The sequence below is a fragment of the Thrips palmi genome, unplaced genomic scaffold (genome assembly GCF_012932325.1).
Source record: "Thrips palmi isolate BJ-2018 unplaced genomic scaffold, TpBJ-2018v1 HiC_scaffold_19, whole genome shotgun sequence".
Lineage (NCBI taxonomy): Eukaryota > Metazoa > Arthropoda > Insecta > Thysanoptera > Thripidae > Thrips > Thrips palmi.
In genome coordinates this window covers 4,176,038-4,199,651 of record NW_023144628.1, presented here as the reverse complement: position 1 = coordinate 4,199,651, position 23,614 = coordinate 4,176,038, and the positions used below count along the sequence as shown (strand labels likewise).

At 60.8% G+C, this 23,614-nt stretch overlaps 1 protein-coding gene across 9 annotated transcripts in view; it reads right to left on the bottom strand.

Moving 5' to 3' along the window:
* LOC117645740 (neo-calmodulin-like) overlaps positions 1–23,614 on the bottom strand; it is a 95,723-nt gene that overhangs the window by 11,192 nt on the left and 60,917 nt on the right. For 3 of the 9 annotated variants that reach the window (XM_034386107.1, XM_034386108.1, XM_034386109.1), the window contains one exon: positions 8,923–8,991. The exons of 4 other annotated variants lie outside the window; for them this stretch is intronic. In XM_034386107.1, coding sequence (XP_034241998.1) covers positions 8,923–8,991 — 69 coding nt within the window. Of the gene's footprint in view, positions 1–3,265; positions 3,508–5,796; positions 5,875–8,922; positions 8,992–23,614 lie in introns of those variants that run through there. 2 more of the 9 variants (XM_034386113.1, XM_034386114.1) reach the window with 2 other exon arrangements.

Genomic DNA, 23,614 nt, shown 5'->3' with positions numbered 1-23,614 from the left:
TCAAGTCAAGGCGATCATACCGACGGAGCGAGTCCACCGGGGTCTATGAGCCTGCTGTCACTCTACTGTAGGCTAACTCATTGCAACTTCACCAAAAACACAAAAAAAAATACTGTCATAAATGAATGTTGCTTTCAAACCGTCAGCCTTCCTGAAAAGTGAATATTTGGAGCCAACGTAGTCCTCTTCTCCACCCTAGGGCAGTGGTTCTCAACCTTAGGGTCGCGACCCCAAGTGGGGTCGCGAAAAAATTTTGAGGGGTCGCGGCGGGCTGAGGTCACCTGGGGTCGCGGTGGTTTCGTGGCTGGCCTACAGGCCGAGCACTGCCGGGAACATAAATTCGCGGAAAGTTGATCAAAACGGTCAAAAATGCCTTTGAAAAATCGTGTTTTGGGCCGACTTTAAGCAGCCACTGCGTCCGATCCGAGGCGGGCCTTCGTAATTTCTCAACGGGCATTTGGTCTTTGGACCTTTCTTTAGCATGCCTTTGTTACGGAGTGCGATTATCCGCCTTAGTACGGGAGCAGTGTTGGCTCAAAGTTGGTCAAAACGGCCAAAAATGCCTTTGAAAAATTCGAGTTTTGGGCCGACTTTAAGCAGCCACTGCGTCTGATCCGAGGCGGGCCTTCGTACTTTCTCAACGGGCATTTCGTCTTTGGACCTTCCTTTAGCATGCCTTTGTTACGGAGTGCGATTATCTGCATTAGTTCGGGAGCAGTATTGGCTCAAAGTTGATCAAAACCGACTTTAAAGACATTTTTGACCGTTTTGGTCAACTTTGAGCCAATACTGCTCCCGAACTAAGGCAGATAATCGCACTCCGTAACAAAGGCATGCTAAAGGAAGGTCCAAAGACCAAATGCCCGTTGAGAAAGTACGAAGGCCCGCCTCGGATCAGACGCAGTGGCTGCTAAAAGTCGGCCCGAAACACGATTTTTCAAAGGCATTTTTGACCGTTTTGATCAACTTTGAGCCAACACTGCTCCCGAACTAAGGCAGATAATCGCACTCCGTAACAAAGGCATGCTAAAGGAAGGTCTAAAGACCAAATGCCCGTTAAGAAAGTACGAAGGCCCGCCTCGGATCAGACGCAGTGGCTGCTTAAAGTCGGCCCAAAACACGATTTTTCAAAGGCATTTTTGACCGTTTTGATCAACTTTGAGACAATACTGCTTCCAAACAAAGGCGGATTATCCCACTTTGTGTCAAAGGCATGCTAAAGGAGGGGTCGCGTGGGGTCGCGGAAATTTTTGGCTACAAATTTGGGGTCGGGAGCGGAAAAAGGTTGAGAACCGCTGCCCTAGGGCCTAGCTACGGCATGCATGCACTACACTGCGAGGCGGGCTGCAGCGGGGCCGCCCTGTGATTGACGCCGCGCTCTCGGCCTCTCATCGCCATGACGGCGTGATGCGGCATGACGGGGACGGGGCGCCGGGGCGCCGGATGAGGCAGGGCTGCAGCCCGCCGTGGCGCGGCGGCGGGCAGGGCAAGCCTCGGGGCAGGCGGGGCTCGAGCCATGGCCTTCTTCCGCTCCGATTCTGTGCCGAAGCCTTTGCCTGCCTTTGGCTGCCTTTGGCTGCCTTTGGCCCCGCCAGCCTTTTGCCGCAGCAGGCAGCAGCCCCACTGCAAGACGCGGGATAATGCCGATGCCCCGCGATGCAGCCCATCCCCTCGTCGCGGAGCGGCAGCCACGGCGGCAGCCACGGCGGCACGAGGGAGGAAAGGACGGCAAACAAAACGGCCAAGTCGTGCCAGCCGTTTTGGAAGGAACGCCGAATGCAGTCGTCGCTCCGCTTCATTTGCCGAGAGCTTTCCGTTCCCGGCGTTCTGGCTTTTCGGCTCCGCGGAGCTCCGAGGCACGGACTGTGCGCCACTGTAAACCGAAGGAATGACTCAATTACGTCTACCCGCCCCTGTCCCCTGTCGGCGCCCTGACGAGCCAGACGACTGGCGTGTCGTGCCTGGACGTCCCAGTATCACGCGCATTGTCAGTCTTGGAGAGTGGGTTGCTTCCCCCTCCCGAAGCCTGAAGCACCCCCTGCACGCCGTGCACGCCGTGCTAGCAGAGCCCCCCCCCCCCCCCGGCCCATCAAGCAGCGCGCCGACACTCCCGCCATGCATATTAACGCTCATTCTCGCACATTGTGTTTAACTTTTGCCGGCACATTTTTTTTTCTCCCTCCCGCCCTGCCAGCCTGCCTGCCTGCCAGCCTGCCTGCCCGTCACCCAGTGTGGCACATTCTAATTGCTGCTCTTCGCTCGGCGTGCCTGCCGGGGCACGTCCGCGGCCGAGTCCGCTCCGCCGGGCAACGCGTCCAGTCCCCAAAGTATGTCCGCGGCGTCAGGGGAGGCTCACAGACCCGCAGACTCGTCAGGTTTGTCGGTTTGAATAGGACGCCTGATTGGATAAGTTTTTGCGACTGGCGAATGTCGACGGCGTATGTATCTGCGATGCCGAAAATGTGGGGCAGTGGGAATGTCCGCGTCCGGCTGGCCATCTGTTTATCAGGGTCCTGACGTCCGTCTGGCCTCAACCAGGAACCACCAGGGCCCAGCTCGTGCGGCCCTTGCCCCCCAGGGCTTCAAGCTCCCACTGCTCCCACTACCTGCGTCTGCATCTCATTGCTAAAATTTCAATCCAACGGCCCTCTTCTATTTTCCCTAAGCGGAGGTCGCAACGTTCAGTCCCCCCGAACAAAGCTGCTGACGGCACGGCGGCCCCCTCTCGGCGCTCCCTCTGCCTCTGCCCGGACGCGGCCCGGACGCGGCCCGGCGGATGTTTCGAAAACGGACGGGGAGGCGGAGACAGAGACAAGGGCGCTGGGAGCAGCTTTCGTGGCGGCCCGGGACGGCGGCACGACGGCGGCAGTGACCTGCCGGCCTTTTTTTTTCTCCCTCCCTCCCTGCTTGTCTGGGCCGAGAATCTCTCTCTGTCTCTCTCCCTCCGCCGACATGTACACTCGGCCGCACGTCAGTTCATTGTGCAAAACTTGGCCGGAGGAAAAGGAAAGGCAACTTGGGAAAACAGTTCCATGTTCTATGGGCGGCTGAAGGCGAGCGTCAAGGGCGGATCGGCGGCCGTCGTGGGGCCTGGCCGTCGGGCCGGACCGGCCGCCATCCACAATCACAATCAGGGAGAAGCGAAGCAGCGGAGCGCGGCCCATCGAGATCCATCGGGGATAACGTCCCCCGAGCAAAACCGTAGACATGCCGCACCGACGGGAATCGAACCCGTGACCTCGCCGTTGCGCTGTGCTACGCTGACCTTGACGTTGCCGCCGTAGCCTCGCCGCTGCTGGGCGTGGTCCTTCTGCTGCTGCGTCACCTTCCTCGAGATGAGCCCGGGCCTCATGGTGGCCGCTCAGTGCATGGACCTGCACACGCTGCGCGTTACAACAACCCGGACTGCTCGGACGCGACACGCGAACTGATCGCGGTTTACCGGGATGTAATGGCAGAGCTACTGAGTGCCGAGGCAGGTTTCTAAGGTCATGGGGGAGCGTGGGTTTAGGGGTGCTTCCATCCCTGCTATGCAGTTTTATGTTTGTTTTTGTGACGGCTTACAGGAAATTTCCGCGTGTCCCGGAGCTAATGGCCTCTCGGCGCGGCTCTGGGCCCTTCGTCGGGGCACTCCGCCGGCGGGAGGGGCGGGCAGAGAAAAAGAGGGAGGGGGGGGGGGATCCGGGCCGGAAGCGCGCGGGATGGACGGCCTGTCACACTTTGGACCAATCAGAGTGGCGCGGCGCAGCGCCTTGCCTGAGATATGTGTGGAAAACCAAACTTTAGCTGCTGTAGCCGCGATTCCTATCCTGGGGCCCTTTCTTCTCGGAGCCATTTGCATCGGCTGTCAGCGGCTCCCTCTGGGGCCGCCCCGCCCCCGCACGGCGAAGCACGGCCAACAAAGAGGCATCATTGGCCGAGACGAACAAAAGGCAAATGCAGCCGCAGAAGTGCGCGCCGCGCGGAAGGAAGTTTGGAGCCGAGCGGCGAGGCGCCTTCTGAACATGTGCTCGAAACGTATCGCCGCATCAGGCCCCCGTTCAACGCACAGTTTGGTTGGTTCGCGCGCGAGCCCTTGTCGGACACCCTTGAAACCAGAGATTTCCCCAGCCGAACATGTCCGGGGCCCTCGCGGCCCCTCGTCCACAGGTGACGCGAACCCTCCGGGGCCCCACACGGGCCCACCGGACGGGCCCACCGGACGGGCCCACCGGACGGGCCCACCGGACGGGCCCACCCGCATTGCAGCCACGGGAGGCCTCCCCGACTGAAACGGAGACGAAAGGGGAATTCCGGGTCCGGTGGTGGGGCTGGTGGGGGTGGTGGGGGTGGTGGGGGCATGCCGCTGCAGCGGGGCCGAAGCGGGGCGGGCAGGTGGGCTCCCGTGATTGCACGACTATGACGAGAAGCGCCCTCGCCGTCCCTCTGCAGAGGGCTGCCTGGGGACACCCCGTAAATGATTCAGCCGAATAGTATTCTTTTGCCTGATCCTGGAGCGGGAGCGACGTGAGCGCTAAGTCGGCATGCCGCCCGTTGGGTCACCGGCGGAGCAACAGCGGCTGCTGGCCGCCGTCCGCGCGACGTCAAGCGACGCATGCGGACGTCCCGCAACGCAGGCAACGCGGCGAGGCCGGACCTGGACAAAGTATCTAAAAATCTAAAAAAAAGTATCTAAAATACTTTGTCCAGGAGGCCGGACGCCGCGATGAGCCACCAGCCCTTTGCGCGGTCCCGCTGCCTTGCTGCCCCGCTGCCCCGCTGCCCTGCTGCCCTGCCCGACACGCCAAAAAATAAAAGCGGCAGTCGAGGAGAAATGAATGACGACAGTTTGGCCGGGAGTTGGAGTGGAATGGGGGCAGCAGCGGCAGTGGCGGTACGAGTGGGCGACGCGTGGCGGGCGCGGGTCACGTCGGCGTCCTGGCGCGACGCGTGGCGGGCGCGGGTCACGTCGGTGACCTACAGCGGCACGTGCGGCGCGAGTTTTTAATATTCCCCGCAATGCACTCCGGGACAGTCTGCTATCGAGGACGCAGGGGCGGATGTCGACTCGGTGGCGCTTTCGCTTTGGCTTTCGCTTGGCTTTCGCGCGGTGCTTGGCTGGCGCTATGCGCCGGGGGTCTGGTGGAGCTGGGGGAGATAAGAAACCTGCCTCGCCACACAAAGGACACCGAAGGACACTGAAAACTGGGTTGAATTTTTATCACTCGGCGCGCTATCCCCGAGATAGCCCGAAGTGCACGAGGGGATGCACCCGGTCCTTGTGGGGGCGTGGGGCCGTGGGGCGGCTGGGCCGCGCGAGCCCCGCTATCTCCAGCGGCAGGGCTCCTCGAACGAGCAAAAGAGGTACTACACCGTGCGCACAAAAGCCTTCGGGACTAGGGGCTGCTTCTTAGGGAGATTAGCGGGCCGTGCCATTTCCACGCAATGGCGGCATCACCGTCGCCGTCATCCCCTTCAAGTTGCACCGCGTAAAGGAGTGCTCTCGAATTGCAGGGCCACGAGTCACTTCCATTCGATTTGGTCTTTTTGATTTTACTGTCACACTTTAAGTAGCACATTCATTCAAGAGATTTTTGTTTTTCAAAAGTGTCGACGTTCAGCAACCCAAAACAAGGTGAACGGACACAGATTAGGGCCAAACGCATGGGATGGTGTTTGAACCGTTTCGGCCACAAAACAAGGCCCTCAGCCTTGCCAGGTTCAATTTCCAGTTTGACTCGAAGCTACACGGTGCCCTCGTTTACTCGTCCAAGGTCCGCGGGAAGGAAGCGCCAATGTTCCTGATCGGTGCGTTACTCGGAGGGGTGTGCCGCGAGACCACCACGAGACCGCCGCGAGGCCCTCGGCGACGTCGCGGCCGAGAGCGAGAGGGGCGCACGGAGCAGCGAGAGGCGCGGCGGTGCCGGCGGTGCGGTCGCTCCGTGGGGACGACTGACAGCCAGGCCGGCGCGGGCGGCACTGGAGGCACTGGAGGGCGCCACGGCAGGGCGGCAGGGCGGCACCGGCGCCTCACTCCTCCGGGGCTCCGGCGATCTCTCTCTCCGCGAAGGGGGCGGGCCGGCGGGCCGCGGGGCGCACACTGCCGGGCGGCAGGCTGCTTACCGGTGAGTCCGGCTGCACTCCAGGCTGGAGTCTCCAGTCTCCACTAGCTAGCCGGGGCGAGGTGCAACTCCCGGCTGGAGTGGCGCAAGTGGCGGCCCTCTGCCCGCTCCACCGTGACCCCGGCCACCTGGACGACGCGGACGTCTTGGACGGCGAGTAGCCGCTTCCTTCCTTCTTCCTCCTTGTTTCGTATCGCACTTGAACGAACAAGTCTGCCCGTCTCGTGCAGTCCACTTAGTCGCAATTTGGCCAGCACTCCCCCCACCCCCTCTCCTCCTTAGTCGTGTGGAGCCCGCCCGCTCTCCGCCCTCCCTCCACCGCTCACGTCTCCGGGCCAAGGGGTGGGGGCGGCGGCCGGGGAAGGCCACGCCAGCCACGCCAGCCACGCCGCACAGATCGGCTGCCTCAACCGTACCCCGAGAAAGGTCCAGAAAAAGATCCCGATAATTTGCACATGCCTTCTAAGTTGATTGAAAATGAAATATTTTTATGTGTTTCGGTACCGACTTATCAATTATTATTCTATTGCCTTGAGGTTTTTCGGGACCTCTCGCGCCGAACTTCAATCTTTGCGAAGCATTTTGCGCGTACGTAAGATTCAAACAATTCAGTTTGTACGACGAAATACTTGTAAAATTACAAAGTAATCTTTTGAACAATGATCAAGATGCGTAGTTGGGAAGGGTCTGAGAGTGTGAAGCCTCGGCGTTTCGATTCCGAGCCGGCCTCGGCGCCACTGCCCTGCCTTTGCGCCTTTTTGCCTTCACGGTCTCCTCGTCTGCCCCTGTGCCGTCCGCGCATTTTTTGAGGATGCTCTTCGGCACTTCCTCTCTCCCTCTCTCTCCTCATTCATCATCCAGCCCCCCCCCCTTTTCCTCGATCTGGGCCGGCCGTGCAGTCATTACATAAATTCCAGCTCGTTTCCATACCATGCCCAGCCCGGCCCGGCCCGGCCCGCCGTTCGGATTACGGGCGCTTCACATGTAACGACCCTTCCGAACCCGAATCGCCGCGAAGCGCGCACCGTAAAAAGGGGACGCCGCGGATTATTTTTCGTTTTATGTTTTTCTCATGCAGCATGAATTTTTTATACGGATTTGCGATTCGCACACATTATGCCCGTACAAGAATAACACATTCCGAAAGTTGAATAATCATCGCAAGTCGGCTGGAGTGCGTTGGCAGAAGCCGTCTAGCCGTGAAATGGATTAGCCTGACTGGGCGACGACGGGGCGGGCGGACGGCACGAGTGGACGCGAGGCGAGGCACGGGGGTGGCGCGGAAAAAGTTGCCGCCCCTCCGTGCCTGCCCTGCCTTGCCCTGCCTTGCCCTGCCTTGCCCTGCCCTGCCTCCGGTCTGGTCCCAACGCCCCCCCACCCCCACCCTTTCCCCTCCGCCTCCACCGCCGGCTCGCTCCCTGCGCCGATAAGTCTTCATGAGAACACACGTCATTTCGCCAATTCTGCCATTGTTAGCGCACTAGGGACGAATGCCGCTCGCCCCCCTCCCTCTCTCTCCCACCGCCTCGCTTCCGTTCGACGTCTTGTTTTCCATCTCTGTCTCCGCCGAGCCCCCCCTCCCCCTCCCCCTCGGCGTGCCTCGGCGTGCCCTATGCCGCCATTGTCAGGGACACATCCAGGTGACCTACATACGAGGGAAAAGGGGGTAGGGGGAGGAACTTCTTTAACAGTGGCGAAATGAAACGGCAAAAGTACCTCTAAAATAGTTGGCGAGACAGACGGGCGTGGTAAGCGGGCGCCTCGCGCCGCTCCCCGCCTCACGCACTCAACTCTTTTCGGTAGTTGTTGGCAAATTGCCCCGAATGCGAAAGGTGCCTCCCCGCTCGCCCCGCTCGCCCCGCGCCCCCTCCCCGCGGGCCTGGCGCCGCCGAGCAGCCCGAGCGGGACGGTGGTAGGCTGTTAAGGAAAGCGGGGTGGGAAAGGGAAAGTTGAGCCAGAGCGGTGAAAAGTGGGGAGCGGTGCGGAGCGGTGGCATGAAGGCGTGGGAAGGAGTCTGCCGAGTCTACTTCACTTGTCTGCGACTGCAGTTCGACTGGGGAGGAGGGGGGGGGGGCACCCAGCAGCCTGCCTAATTACCTCAGAAAAGGCGGACCACTTGCCAAGTCGCAGCGCCGACTGGCCGAGCAGCGCCGAGCAGCGCGCTGCACCGAACCGGCGTATATTTGCAATTACCCGCGGGTACAACACATTGCAACACTCCAGCCAATCCACTGTCGGGGGCTGTTCACAAACCACTTGACTGTCTGTCCGTCTGTCTGCGCTTCCCACCCATGCCCCGTCCGACCTTGGCAAGTATTTGCCGGCCATGCGTCTTGCCGTGTCTGGCTCCAGCCCCCTCCCCCCACCCTTCACCCCCTTCGGCGCGGCGGCCAAAACGTTCTCCATAATGAGCCGGCTGCGATACTGACGGCACTGGAAGTCTCAGGCTGGCAGGCTGGAAGGCGCAGGGTGGCACCAAAAGCAACCTCGTTGTTCCTAGTCTGCAGTTATAATCCTTCTCTAAGCGGTTTTTTTAGATGAACACTTTGGGGTTGTTGCTCCACTTTCTGGCGGCCGGCGGCACGGTTCGCCCGTTTTGCAAGTTGGCTGCCTTGATTCCTGATTCCTGTCCTTCATTTAGAACACCTTTGTTACGGAGTGCTGCCAGCCAGCCAACCCTTTGGGCACTGGCGCATCGTGGGATTTTTCAGCCTGCTCAAGGCGCAACACACTGGTCTACTACTACACCGGCTACCGCCCGCTACCGCCGCTACCGCCTGCTACAGTGCTACTCCTTGCTGGCCGCTGGCCTCCGACTTACGGGCGAGCGAGGCGAGGTGGACGAGGACAACTCACATGACCGCCTGTTGGACGTGTGCGCGCAACTCACCTGCAAAAGGAAACACCAGTCCGTCAGACAAGCAGGCAAGCGAGGCTAGGGTGCTGGCGGGGAACGCCTGAGGCAACGCGAGTGCGCGTTTGGCGGTGCGTTGCCTACCCGCCGGGCGGCCTCCAGGAGCTCCAGGGAGTCGTCGACCAGTCGCTCGGCTGCCACAGCGGTACCCCTCGCTACCCGCGGGACTACTTCGTGCATCAACCCCACACCCGTCGGCGATACCCCGGGTTGCTGGGGACATCACACCGGCCCCGCGCGTCGCAGCGCGTCGCTACCCCTCCCCGGCGCGGCGCTGGCCGCGGGGTGTGTCGCCGACAGACCCTCCACGCCGACTGGCCGATGGGGGGCGCCACCAGTGCAGGCACACGCGCCGCCGCCTGGACCGCGAGAGGCGAGAGCCCCCCGCAGCCCCCCGTCGCCCCAGGCTCGAGTAGATTTCAACCTTTTTTGGGCGGGGGCGCGGCGGGGGCGCGGGGCCGAATCAAGACGAGAGGGACTCCACGAGGGCCGGGCGGAATGAGCAAACGTGGAAACAGTTACCATGCCAGCCAAGAAACAAACTCGTGCAAGCATCGTGCATTCTACTGTCCCGAAGCAATTAGATGGTCGGACCATGACCTAGAAGCGCGCCGCTGAGGCGGGGGGGGGGGAACCGAGCCGATTTGGTACGCATCACGATGATGAACCGGAACAAGACGCCCTACGCCCCTTTGCATTATGCCTCACGGGATAAGCTGGTGGGCCTGGCTCGACCCCTCCCCTTCCAAGCCAAACAATCCCCATCCACTTTCTTTTGCCTCGTTTCCAAAGGGGGAAGAGAGAGGGAGCACAAGGGCACGGCTCTCCGGCAGAATACGTCTCCTTGGCAAGGGCCATAGGAGGATGCAAACAGAGATTTCCAGATACTGTGCAATGTGCGACCCTCGGCATTTCCAGCGGGCTGAGTTCGTCCGTGTGAGTGCATGAGTGTGTGTATATGACCATGTCCGTGGGTGTCTGTGTGTGTGAGAGAGTGTGTGCGATACACACAAGCGCCGCTGCTTCTCATCCCCTTTGGAGCCGCCGCCACCTCAAACGCCCCGTAAAGCTGTCTGGTGAATTTCCACAAAACTTGGCGTCCGCCGGGTGGGGCCGCGGGGCCGCGTGGGGCGCCTACACTAGCGACGGGGCGGACGGGGCGGTCCGGGACGGCCGGACCGCGCTGTTGTTTTTACCGCTTTGGTCACAAGCCGCTTCACAGCTCTGCCGGCTCGGCCCGGCTCGGCCCGGCTCGGCCCCTTCATACACAACGCTCCGGGCTCCGGGCGGCCGAGACTCGCAGCAGTGTGTGTCCGAGTGTATTTTGCGCCCCGAAGCACGCCGATTCACAGCGAGCGACTCCGAGTCACCGTGGAGGCGCTGTGCCGCTACCGCGAGCGATTGGTCAAGCGGGCTCGACCAATACGGGGCCGCACGTGACAAGCCAAAAAAAAAAAAGGAAAACGAAAAAAAAAAAACCGGGGATTTTCAAAACAAACTAAGCCGTGGAAGATTTAGAAAAAACCGCAGGTGATTAGCGTCCGCGACGGATTAATTCGGGGCGCGTTTTTCCTCGCCGTCAGCGCCACGTTTCCGCGTGTTGGGACTGGGCGTGGACCGCTGCCGCGTGCTTCGCAGCGCTTCGCGGACGGACGGAGCCGTCTATGGATTCAGAGTCGCCCCTTCGAAACTGGCCTTGGCCGTGCCGTGCGTGGCGTGCCGCGCCGTGGCCGCCGCGTGGCCCATGCGATGCCCAGCAGACCAACAGGCCAAGCCAAACATCCCCCACCCCCACCCCCACCCCTAGAGGAGTGGCGAACCAGGAACGACGGTGGCGTCTCTCCTCGTGCGCGACATCTCAAAGACCTCAAACGATTCTAATCGTAAAAAAAAAGAAGTTTCGTTCACCTCGAGAAATAAAACTAACAAAAACAACCGGCTTGAGCAAGTCCGAGAATGGCCGCAGCGCGCTGGCTTGCTGGTGCGTACAGCGCGGCCACTGGAAAGCTGAAGCTGAAAAATGACGGAGTCCCACCTCATTAATTTTCGTGTTGGAGAAAACCAGCAGCCCCCCCCCCCCCGCTGAAGGTCGCCGAGTCCGCCAGTCCATTGCCCCATTCGCGGCACGAGGATTTCCAGCCGCGATGAATATTCACAAGGCGGCGTGCATCCCTGTGACGCTGACGGAGTTTCGGTCTTGACGCGTCTTGACGCGCCCCGGGCAACATTTGAGTCTCCCTAATAATTTCGCCCCGCGACAAAGCCCCCCCCCCCAAACCTAAAGCTGCTCGTGGAAAAGGTGTAAGACCAGCCGACAAAACACGATGCGGGATTAAAAAGGAGGAAAGTTTATCCGTTCCTGTATATATTTTTGAAACTTCTCAGAACTTTCCTGAGCGAGTTCTTCTCTACCCACACACTCGTCGAGTCGCGGGAGGGAAAAGTTGTCGGCGGTACTGCGAAAGCCAAAAGTACTCATGTGTTACGGAGAATCTCTTCTCGGTCTCGGCCGCCCCGGCGCCGGGCGTGTGATAATCAGAACCATTTTCCTCCGAAGTTTCTCGTCGAGAGAGTTTGCCTCCGGCCGCGCTGCGCCGCGCTCGCACCTCGCGACAACCGCCTGATGAATCCGCGATGAATCCTCGGCGTCCTCGGCGCCCCTCTCCTTCTTTCTTGGCGCGCAAACGCTAAAGCGCCGGATTAAAGTTTCAAGCCCGCCCTTTTCCGAAATAAGCTTCCATGATGACGCTAAACGAGGCAAGTCGCCACACAGCGCGGTGGCGGTCTTGGCGGTCTTGGTGAGGGCGCGCCGGATCCGCAACGCGACGCGGGGCTTTGCCGCGCCCAGTACGTCATAAGTTAGAGTTTGTTCAAACTGACGCGTGCTGGGCGCGCGAGAGAGAGCGAGGAGGGAGGGCCGGGGGAGTGAGAGAGAAAGAGAGAGAGAGAGAGGGGGGGGGGAGGTCACGTGGGCGCGGTCTGTCTCAACATGTTACACGCCGCCACGAAGCTAAAGCCCCTCCTATAATGCCTCCTCGCCCCGACGGCCGGCGGGAAGGAAGGCAATGCCAATTCTGTCGCGGTTAAATGGAGAAAAGGATGTGGAGAGGCGCCGTGAGGGGGAGGGGGAGAGAGAGAGGGAGGGAGAGCGCGGCGGTCTAGTCGGAAGGGAGCCCCACTCAGAGATGATGGAACCAATGCAGCCCCAGTGCAGAGGGTGCAGGGCGGCACGACAACAAAGCGGACTGACGCCCTCACGCACACGGCCCCACACTCACACACACACACTCTCTTTCTCGCACACACACGGGAAATAACAACGAAAGCAGTCAAATGGCCGCACTCAGCAAGGCCACCGCCTTTATTTTGCTTTTCCTCCGTTTTAGGTTTTGTTTTACCTTTTTTCCTCCCTTTTCATTCCACCGGAGCATTTTTTTCTCCCGTGCGGTGTTTACGCGCCGCTTTCGGCCGTCTTGTGGGGCTGTGCATCCTGCATACGGTCTGCAGTTCTCGTGCCACTTCTTTGATGTGCTTCGCGGTGTGCGGACGGACGGACGGACAGACGGACAGACAGACAGACATGCTGGCTCACGTTGTGTCTGGCCCGCCGCGCCCCTTGAAGGTAGGCAGCCTGGAAAGCCCGACCGGTGTGGTGCGGGCTCCCCCCTCCCTCTTACCCCCCCCCCCACACACACACGCATACACACAGCAAATGAGTCGCCGCAGCGCGTCCACCGCGTCACTAACTTCATTCTTCTCTCTAGCCGCTAGAGATATAATTTGAAATTCTATAGGGGTAGGAATCTCACAGTTCCCGATAGAGACAGAGAGAGAGAGAGAGAGAGACAGAGAGACAGAGAGAGGAGAGTGGGGCGTTCCAACGCCTCTCTCCGCGGCGGATTGACACGAATACCTCTGCGGCATGATGATGGTCGGGGGAATCCGCGCGCTGCCATTGTTGTGACTACGGACACGGCGCGAGGAGTCGTCAGCCAGAGTCAGCGACCCCCCCAGACATGTGTGTGTATACGAGTCACTCGGACACGAGTTCACGGCGTTTGTTATTTTAGACCCGCTGTTAAAAATTGCATATACGAGTCGTGCTTCTGTTGCCGACGTCGGACAGCAGACATCACGAAACGGCTGGCGTGTCGCTCGATTTCTCGAGTCTGTATCTACATCGTCTCGTTTTCATAATTTTCTGTCGGTTTTGAAAATGTTTTTGCGAGTGTGGCTCGGGGGATTTGCCGGGTCGCTGGCCGTGCCGAGGCCGTGCGCGGCGGGCCTCGGTGGCTGCTGACTGAATGAGGCTCGCGGGACGGAGAGACGGAGGCCGCGGGGCGCGAGGCTCGGAGCGAGGCTAGAGGCGAGGCTAGAGGCTAGACGAGAGGCGAGGCTAGAGGCGAGGCTCGGAGCGAGGCTAGAGGCGAGGCTCGACGCTCGTCGCGAGGGGCTCGGCTAGCGACGCGAGGCGAGGCGACCGCCGTCCGCCCACGCAAGGTATTTTCAGAGTCCATTCAATAACGGTCGCTCGCTCCCGGAACAAACGACGCTAGGGAAAACAAATTCGAAATAGCTCCCGGCGGGGGAGGGGGGGGGCCTTCGCGGCTTCGCGCTTTGGGCTTCGCGGCGACGACTGATGCGCGACGACCTTCCGCGCCTTCGCCGCCACCTCGGGGCCTCCACTCGGTTTCTGGGACTCTCGGACTTTGGGACGCGCAGTCCAGGGGCTCTGTCTGGGGGACAAATCACTGGAGCGGTGGAGGCATGCTGGAGGCATGCTGGAGGCAGGCACGCTGGAGGCCACCGCGCGGCGCGTGCCGCTCCAGGCGCACCGTGCACCGCTCCGCCTTTTCCGTCTTTCCGCTGGCCCAGCGTTTCTCAGGGACACGGCCAGCGCGCCTGGCGAGTCGGCGAGAGCGGCAAAACGGGGCTACACTGTGTGGACGACAACAACCACTGGCGCCAGCGCACGCCACTGGCGGTGAGGCCGGCGAGAATCACTCGTCGGGCCTTAGGCTCTGTCGTCTGGTTGACCCCGCCCGTCGCGGCGCGGAGGCCGGCGGCGCCCTCGAATGTGTGTTGGAATCTGCTCGGGGCGGGGCGGGGCGGGGTGGGGTGGGGTGGGGCGGGGCGGGGCGGGGCGCCAGGGGCCTTCTCGGTCATCTTATTTTCACGACCATCCTCCACGCTACACTGGGCATGCGTGTCACTGTGGGCGTCATGTGTGCGCTGCTGAATATGTATGCGCGCGCAGGTTACGCACGCACACACGCACGCGCAGACACACAGACACACACACACAATACTGAAGTAACCTCTTTATTTATTTAGTAATTTTGATCAATAGACCTTCAAAGTCACGTTGTAGGGCAATGAAAACTGCCAAAAAACATCAACAAAAAAACGAGGACCTTGAGTTATTTTACCTCCCGAAATATAGCCAAATGACAGGAAGTACATGACCGCGTACCGCACGGTCCAGCTGCGTCGACCACCTCATTAATTGAGTCTCCGTGTGCGTGTGAGAGCGCGTGTGAGTGTGAAGGACCGACAGTGTCGGTGCGCGTGAGAGAGTGTGCGTGCGCGGCCGGCGTAGATGTGTGTATCACCTGACGACCCTATAACCAATAACGCGGGGCACTCGACGAAAAGAGTGAAGAAGGTTGCGGAGCCAATTGGAGCGAGGGAGAGAGAGGGAGGGAGGGGGACGGGGAGGGCATGCGACCTGGTTCCCGCGCTGCAAGTGAGGTTAAGGAGAGGCGGGAGAGGGAGGGGAGGGGGGAAGTCATCAACTTAGCCCCAACCCCTCGTCCCTAACCGCATTGAGTCCACTCGTCTTGCAGCGCGGGAGAAACAGTGTGAAAACATTCCTTCTCGTCACCGAGACCCCCATCGCGACCCTGTCCCTGCAAAATGAGGCATTTACTGCGCTTAGAATAGCCAAGTGGCGCTCTGACTCATCCCCCCGCCCCGCCCCGCCCCGCCCCGCCCCGCCCCGCCCCGCGCCGCGCTTACATGGCCCATCGCCTGCCCTGAAAGTGATTCACCGGGGCGCGGACAAAGGGACTCGGGTTTCCGTCGTCGTCATCGTCGTCGCCGCCGTCGCGTAGCTCCGCGTAGCTCAACAGGGTAGCGGCGGCGGAAGCTAGCTTCTGATTCCGCACTACGGCCGTCTGGGGACGGGCGGCGCGGCGGGCGGCGCGGACGGGTTGGACGACGCGCCACCAGGGCCGAGAGGGCCGAAGGCCGACGGGGCGGGCCGGGCCGGGGGAGCGTCAAAGTTCTCGACGGCGGGGACGCCGTGCAGCTGGAGGACCGCTGCGCTGCTGGTCAAACTCCAACCCGGGCTGTGTAAGTTGCCGCCGGTAATGCAGTTATGCTTTCCATCGAGCGACCGCGTCGAGACCGCGTCGAGACTGCGTCGTCGCCGCCCCGTGGACGGGCTCGGACTCCCCGGGACGACCAGTTCAAGACTAGTTGAGGTGGACACGTCTCGAAACTCCGTGGCCCTGCACTATGACTCGAATCAAACACGTGTCTGTCGTTCCAACAGCTCAACGGACTGCGCGTTCGACAAACGATCCGAGGGTACCACTGAATGCCCACAGCAGAAAAGTGTTCCCAGTTTCGGTCCCTCGCTCCCTCTCTCTTTACTGTGCCTCTCGCTCGGCAGGCGCGGACGGGGACACTCACCTCGCTGTAAATCAAACTCGCGCGTCTTACATACCACGCCCGAAATACAAATACGCGTTAAAAATGAAAACGCCTCTCTTTGAATCGCTTTCTTTTCTTTTCTTAAATCGCACCGTGGCTGAAAGCCCCAAGGCCCCCCTGGCGGCGTGGAAAAGAACAGGTCGTAATCCCGTGATGTAGTGGCGGGGCGGGGCGGGGCGCGGCGCCTCCCTCAGCCTCGGGCGGCGCCGCTAGAAACAGGATGAATGAACTACGCAGGGCTACGCAGGGCTACGCAGGGCGCGCGTCCAGCCCTTGCCGAGCCCTGAAGGACGTGCCGGGCCATGCTCCCCCCCCCCAATCCCCCCAGCCCCTGGAGGGAGCCTCCAGAGGGCCTCCCAGGGACCCGCAGCGCGAAGGACTCGTCGGGCAGGTGGGCAGCTTGTCCGTCCGAACGGCAGGCCGCACGGCGTCCGCGTCTGTGTGCGTGTAACGTGTAACTGTAGCCGGTTTCGTGCGCCGAATGGAATTCGGGCGAAGCGAAGGCGTCGCTTCCATTCCATTGATACGTGGCAGAAGGCGGGCGGCGTGGCTGGCGGCGCGGCTGGCGGCGGGCCAGGCCGTTAGTCCTGCCGATTGTGACCGCGTCAAGACAGCCGAGGCATCGGCAACAACATGACACGCCGCACGGCTCAGCGTGGCCACGGCGTGGCCGAGCGGCGAAGCGCTGTCCAGCATCCGTTATTCGCCGCGCGACACGACGGCTATTTTTACACTGTGCCGTGTCAGCGTTTGTGTGTGTGAGTGTGTTTCCGAAAAACGAGCTTAAAACGAGCAGGCGCCGCGGGGCGTCGTGTCGCGCGTGGACAGACTGACTGACGGCAGTGGCGTAGGAGCGGCGGGTACAGGAGTCCCGGGCGCGTCGGCGCGGAGGGGGTTGATCGCAACCTTACCTCCGCCACCGCCTCTGCCGCCGCCGCCACCAGCCCGAGGGAATGCCGGGGGCCAGGGGACGCTGCGCGGACCGGCTCGGCGCGGACGGCCCGTGGCGCCAGCGCGGCCAGCGCCAAGCCACATCAAATCAGCGCCGCGCCGCCGCGCCACTGTACAAGGCGACTGGGAGGGGCGAGGGGAGGGATAAAAATTACGCGCGCTGCCAAAAAAAAGAGAGAGTAAAAGAAGAAACGAGCCTCTGGCCGCTCTGCTTGGCGCTGCTTGGCGCGCTAGCGCAGTGCAATACTTTTGGGCATGTTGACAGTGCGGTGTCACCGACATTCCTTGTCCCGTTCTTGTTGCCCATGAATAATACCGAGTCACGCCCACTGCACTGCAAGGCGCCCCCCGCGAGCAGCTCGCTGGGCAGACGGCCTGCACGGCCAGGGCCGGACGGGGCGCAGCAGGCGGCGCGGTGGAACGCAGTGTCACTCCAAATTTTTGTCTTTTCGCCGAAGCACGCCGTCAGCGCGAACACATTTCCCGGGCGGCACTAGTGCTGCTGCTTGCACCGCCTCCCGGCTGCTTTGTTTACAAACCCACTCCGGCCGCGGCCTTGAGGCCAACTGGCCCTCGGTGTCGGTCCCCAGCAGCACGACTGGCGCTGAATTCGTTGAATTAGTGACGCGTGAGCGGGGCTGTGCCGAAGAAGGGTCGCGATGGGTCGCACCACCCTGGAAATGGGTCGCACCACCGTGGAAGAAAGGTCGGCCTACCCGAAGATGGGTCGCACTACCCGAAGATGGGCTGGGGCCACTTGGCGGCGTGGCTCCGCACGGCTGGCGGCGGTGCGCGGCGGGGCGTGTGGCAACTTGCCGCTTGCCAAGTGCTGTTTGTATTTCGTAATTGGACCCTCCTCGCGAGACCAGACCACCGACGCCGCGCCCCGAACCGCGCCATCGCCATCCGGACAATTCGCCTTGGCTCGCTGGCGGCGCCCGGCCGGAGTCGGGATTAAATGTCACGCTGACAGTGACGGGTCGCCTCGTCGGCATGGTGACGGCTGCCGTTGGCGGCGGCTGCGGATCTGACGAAGATGACACTCCGGGAAATTCATCGGGAACGCGTCGTACAGGTGGCGGCGTGACAGGCGTGAGGGATGAAGCGGCGCCAAGCCGGAGGGAGGTCGCCGACGACGCGAAGCTGGTCGAGCTGGCGGAGCAAGCCGCCGCGCTGCCGCGGAACGAGCGACAAATTCCGGCGAGGTAGCGGCGAGGTAACAGCGAGCTACACCGGCAACCGGAAACCCAGACTCGCTCTCGACTTGCCGTGTTTCGTGGGGACGGGAGGAAAAGGAGGGGGGGGGCTGTAAGGCGGCAGCGAGATAACGGGAGGCAAAAGAGCGGAATGGACTGGGTGCCGTGTCGTGCTGCTGCGTCGGCCGCGCGGCGGCAGGCCGTGTCTGGCCGTGTCGCTGGAGACGAGGGCGACGAGGGCGACGAGGGCGGCAAGGGCGCGTGTCCTTGGCCTAATTCGACCTTGTCGCGAGGCGGTCGTGAGGGAAAGCAGCGACGCATTCCTTTGGGATCGCCGAGGCCTGCGCGGGGCGTGGCGTGGCGGGGCGGTGGCGTGGCGTGGGGCGGGGCGGGGCGGGGCTGGCGACACGCGGCTTCAATTAGAGCGAGACGTCATGTCTGCCGCGAGTAATAAATGCAATAGGCGGCGCCAAAATAAACGTGGATCGCGACGGGCGGGTTCGCTTTAGGGTGTCTGCCTGCCGTGAAGCGTCTGCCTCGTCTGCTTGCCGTGGGGTCCCCGCCGTGGGGCGCGGGGCGGCGGGGTGGAGAGGAATCTGCCGCGGTCTCGCACCGCCGACCGTTTCCCGGAATCCATCGGCAACCGGACGGGACGGACGCGCGGGTGGCTGGAGCGCCGGCCATGTCTCGTTTTGCAGTGCAGGCGGGCATGTGTCGGGCCCGAAATGGCATACGATCATGTGTGGTCTAGCCCTTAATGGTAATGGTAATGGCAGATAGGCAACACTCGGCGCTGCGCGACCGCCGTGCGTGGCGGGCCTGCCTACCCAGCACTTCGCAGGCGCTCCGACTCCGGCTCGACCGAGCCGAAGAGTCATTCCCGAACTTTCCCCCACTCGTCATGTGGGCGTGGACGGCAAGGACGCGGGCTTCCTTCGCGGGCGGCGGCGCGGTGCTGGTGGGGGAAGGCCGGGCTACCCGCACCCGGCTGAGCCGGGCAGGGCGCACTTACCTGGCTCCGAAGTCAGAGTGTGCAGGTCCGGGATTAAACAGCGGGGGGTGCGAGGCGGCCCAATAGGATTGCCGGAGGAGGGATGAGTGATTTGGGGGAGGGGCGGAGGACGTCGCAGCTGTTGGTCGGCGCGCCGGAGTTTGGGCTACACTGCATAATCCTCGTCCTTGGCCGTGGCCCCGCCAGCCAGCCATTAAAACGCTCCAAAAACGAGTCTCTTTATCCTTTAAACAATCAAAGTCTCTTTTATTCGCGGCCGCATGGAGGTATCGGTTAACCGCGCCATACTGCCCTGCCGTCCCGTCCCCGCCGCCCGCTCCGATATGCACATAAACTCGGTGGCTTTTTCAGTGGCCACGTGATTTAGGTTCATCGCGGCTTAACTGTCGTGTCGCTGGGCGGATCCAGACCCACCCCCTTATCCCACCGCCCTGCAATGCTCCCCAGCACCGCGGCCGAGTCCGCAGTACAGAGCAAAAATGCTCTCGGGCCGAAGAAACGCACTAGGTCGAAACATAATCTCTGGCGAATCAAGATCAAGATTTAAAGCTTTCACGTTCGCTTTCAAGTTTTTCCCATTTTGTTGTGGGTGGGGGTTCATCGGGGAGGTCCCTGCCGCAGAGACGGGCAGCACTCCGGCGAGCCACCTGCGGCTGTCTGGGCTGGCTGCGGCTCAGGTGAGACAGCGATGAATACTTCCGTCCTTGCTGCCCGCCCTGCCCGCCCGCCCCGCCCGCCCCACCCGCCCCACCTGCCCTGCCCGGCGAGGTGCCCGCGACCATAATGGATGAAGCGGTGCATAATGAAAACACGGCAACTGATGGAGCCTTGCCTCGCGCGTCCTCGGACGTCCTTGGACCCTGCGCCTCGCGCCTCTAGCGCCTCAGCGCCGCAGTGACAGTATTGAACGCGGCAACGCCGGGCATCGCGGCCTCCGGTATTAATCAGCCCCCGAGGCCCCCGAGCGCGTGGACGCCACTCATGGCCACGCCCTGTGGAGCGCGAGGGAGGCAGGGCCAGCAGCAGGGCCGAGATGCAACTAAGGCGAAGGGTCTCCGCCGTGCAATATATATGGACAGGGCGGTCAGTTGGGCATTCCTTATTCAGAGGGCTTCGCCTGGCCCGCCCCGCCGCGTCGCCGACGCGATGAGCCCCATCTGTTGGACGCCCTGCTCGGCCAGCACGGCCAGCTCGGCCGGCACGGCGCAGGGACTGATGGTGCGGCCAGGGCTGCCAGCGCGCGCGTCCAGGGCGTCCAGGTGGCAGCGCCATGCGTCACGCAGGCCGCGCGGCCCGACAAGCCAGTGTAGTGCATCGCCCCAATCTGGAGCCGCGTTTGAGAACGAAGCGTTCCGTGCCGGCCAACCGCACTCCAGCAGAAACGCTCTGCGTGCGGCGCCGCCGCGGCGACGCCAAGTGGCGTGGCATTCAGGCAAATTGGTGGCGCCTTACTGGATGGGTGAAGCAAACGACCTCGCACGCCACGCCACTGCAGGTGTCGGGGCCGTCGGGGCCGTCGGGGCGGCGCACGAACATTGAGGTATTGAGGCATCGGCCGCCGTTAATCCACCTGCATCGACCTGTGGAGCGCCGCCACCGCGTCAGGCCGCGCCATGCCGTGCCGTGCCGTGCCGGGGAGTAGTGTGTCATTGTTCTGTCGATGAAGGCATGACTAAGTTATCGCCCGGGAAGTATCGGCGGAGTTACCAAGCCGAGGGCCTTGGCGCTGACATGTCGTGTTCCTAGTGACTACTGTCCATTTCACTCTTGGAGGGGGGATTTACAAAGAGCTTGTTAAAGAAAAACATGACCTCCAGAAAATTTTCAAAACTCCAGGTTTACTTTCCGTATTTACTCAGCCGCGCAGGAAGCTGTTAAAACAACTGCCGGTGCGACATAAACTACAGCCACACTTGACTGACGGAGTCCTTCCTTCCGAGGCCGCCGGGGCATTCCACTTGGACCGACAGAAGCCGCGCCTCGACGCGGGTCACGCGCTGCGCGTCAAATATACAGCACACTCGAACTCGCCGAGGGGAAAGGGGGAGGGCTGGGGCGAACCCCCGAGGGCCAGCCAGCCTATCTACGCTGCTAGCGGGTGCCGCGAAAAGATGTTGTCCTCCGTAGGACTGGCGCCTGTGGTCCTGTTGACTGGCGGCCTGGCGGCCTGGCGGCCGGGCGTCCAGGAGCACGGCCAGCACGGCCAGCACCGCCACGCAGCAGCGGGCCGGCCCGCGCGGAACGGGGCGCGGAAGAAGGAAGATGAAAGGGGATAAGCTGCGATACAATGTTGCAGCGCGCGAAAAAATGACGCCGCTGTAAAAAGGAACCGAAAAGAAAGACTGGAAGAGAAATGAAAGCACGCGCCGCGACGCGCCGCCCTTGGGATGAAAGAAAAAGGAAGAAGGCAGGAAAAGCGGCGGGGAAAGAGACGAGTGCGTTCCAATCTAAACACGCGTGCGCCGGCCGGGGGGCGGGGTGGGGCGGGGCGGGGCGGGGCGGGCATTCCGAGCTGATTCATGCACCACAGCGTCGTCTGCCTCTCTCGCTCCTGCGGGGCGTGCGGCGGCGGTGCGAGAGCGACAGCGCGACGGCAGGGCGACGGCGGCAGGGCGACGGCCCTCCCGCCCCCAAGGCCCCGGCCGGGGCATGAACCCGACCAAAACATCTTGCGGCGGAATGCGGTGCGCGCCGCCTGCCACAGCCTGCCCGCGGTCATGCGTGTCCGTGCGTGCCTGACCCTGCCGAGCGCTGCCGAGCACTGCCGAGCACTGCCAAGTAGGGATGTAAGAGCAAGTAATATTACCGGTAAAGAATGGTAAATTACGGTAAAATACGGTATGTTACGCAGGCCCCGGTAAAATTGGTATTTTTAGTAATTTTGAAACTATTGTTAATTTTGAAAAAAGCGGTGTCAAATGTGTAGAAATCGTCGTTTGGGCTGACTTTGGGCAGCCACTGCGTCTAATCTAAGGCGGCTAATCGCTCTCCCTCAACGGGTGACTGGTCTTTGGGCCTTCCTTTAGAACACCTTTGTTACGGAGTGCGATTAGCCGCCTTAGTTTGGGAGCGGTATTGCAGCAAAGTTTGTCGAAACAGTATCAAATGTGTAGAAATCGTCGTTTGGGCTGACTTTGGGCAGCCACTGTGTCTGATCTAAGGCGGCTAATCGCTCTCCCTTAACGGGTGGGTGGTCTTTGGGCCTTTCTTTAGAACACCTTTGTTACGGAGTGCGATTAGCCGCCTTAGTTTGGGAGCGGTATTGCAGCAAAGTTTGTCGAAACGGCATAAAATGTGCAGAAATCGTCGTTTGGGCTGACTTTGGGCAGCCACTGCATCTGATCTAAGGCGGCTAATCGCTCTCCCCCAACGGGTGGCTGGTCTTTGGGCCTTTCTTTAGAACACCTTTGTTACGGAGTGCAATTAGCCGCCTTAGTTTGGGAGAGGTATTGCAGCAAAGTTCGTCGAAACGGTATCAAATGTGTAGAAATCGTCGTTTGGGCTGACTTTGGGCAGCCACTGCGTCTAATCTAAGGCGGCTAATCGCTCTCCTCCAACGGGTGGGTGGTCTTTGGGCCTTCCTTTAGAACACCTTTGCTACGGAGTGTGATTAGCCGCCTTAGTTTTGAAGCTGTATCGCAGCAAAGTGGATCAAAACGATAAAATTTTACTTTACCCAAATGTACCGTATAATACGGTAAAATACCGTATTTTACCGTTATTTACGTAACTTTGAATTTTACCGGTATTTTTACATCCCTACTGCCAAGCCATTCCGCTCGGTCTCTCTCGCACCCCCGCGAGTGCGACGCGACGCAGCGTCGAGGTGGCTCTGGCTCCCCGTGGGTACACTGCGTTGGCCATAATTCTAGGCCAGTGGTTCTCAACCTTAGGGTCGCGACCCCAAGTGGGGTCGCGAAAAAATTTTAAGGGGTCGCGGCGAGGTAGCTGGGGTCGTGTTTTGGGCCGATTTTAAGCAGCCACTGCGTCTGATCCGAGGCGGGCATTTTGCTCCCTCAACCGGCAATTGGTCTTTGAACCTTCCTTAAGCATTCATTAGTTACGGAGTGTGATTATCAGTCTTAGTTCGGGAGCAGTATTGTCTCAAAGTTTACCAAAACGGTCAGAAATGTCTTTGAAAAATCGTGTTTTGGGCCGATTTTAAGCAGCCACTGCGTCTGATCCGAGGCGGTATTTCGTCCTCCTTCAACAGGCAATTGGTCTTTGGACCTTCTTTTAGCACGCCTTTGTTACGGAGTGTGATTATCGGTCTTAGTTTGGGAGCAGTATTGTCTCAAAGTTGGCCGAAACGCTCAGAAATGTCTTTGAAAAATCGTTGTGCCTGTTTTGGTCAACTTTGAGACAATACTGCTCCCAAACTAAGACTGATAATCGCATTCCGTAACAGAGGCATGCTAAAGGAAGGTCCAAAGACCAATTGCCCGTTGAGGGAGCAAAATGCCCGCCTTGGATCAGACGCAGTGGCTGCTTAAAATCGACCCAAAACATGATTTTTTAAAGACATTTCTGAGCGTTTTGGCCAACTTTGAGACAATACTGCTCCCAAACTAAGACTGATAATCGCACTCCGTAACAGAGGCATGCTAAAGGAAGGTCCAAAGACCAATTGCCCGTTGAGGGAGCAAAATGCCCGCCTTGGATCAGACGCAGTGGCTGCTTAAAATCGACCCAAAACATGATTTTTTAAAGACATTTCTGAGCG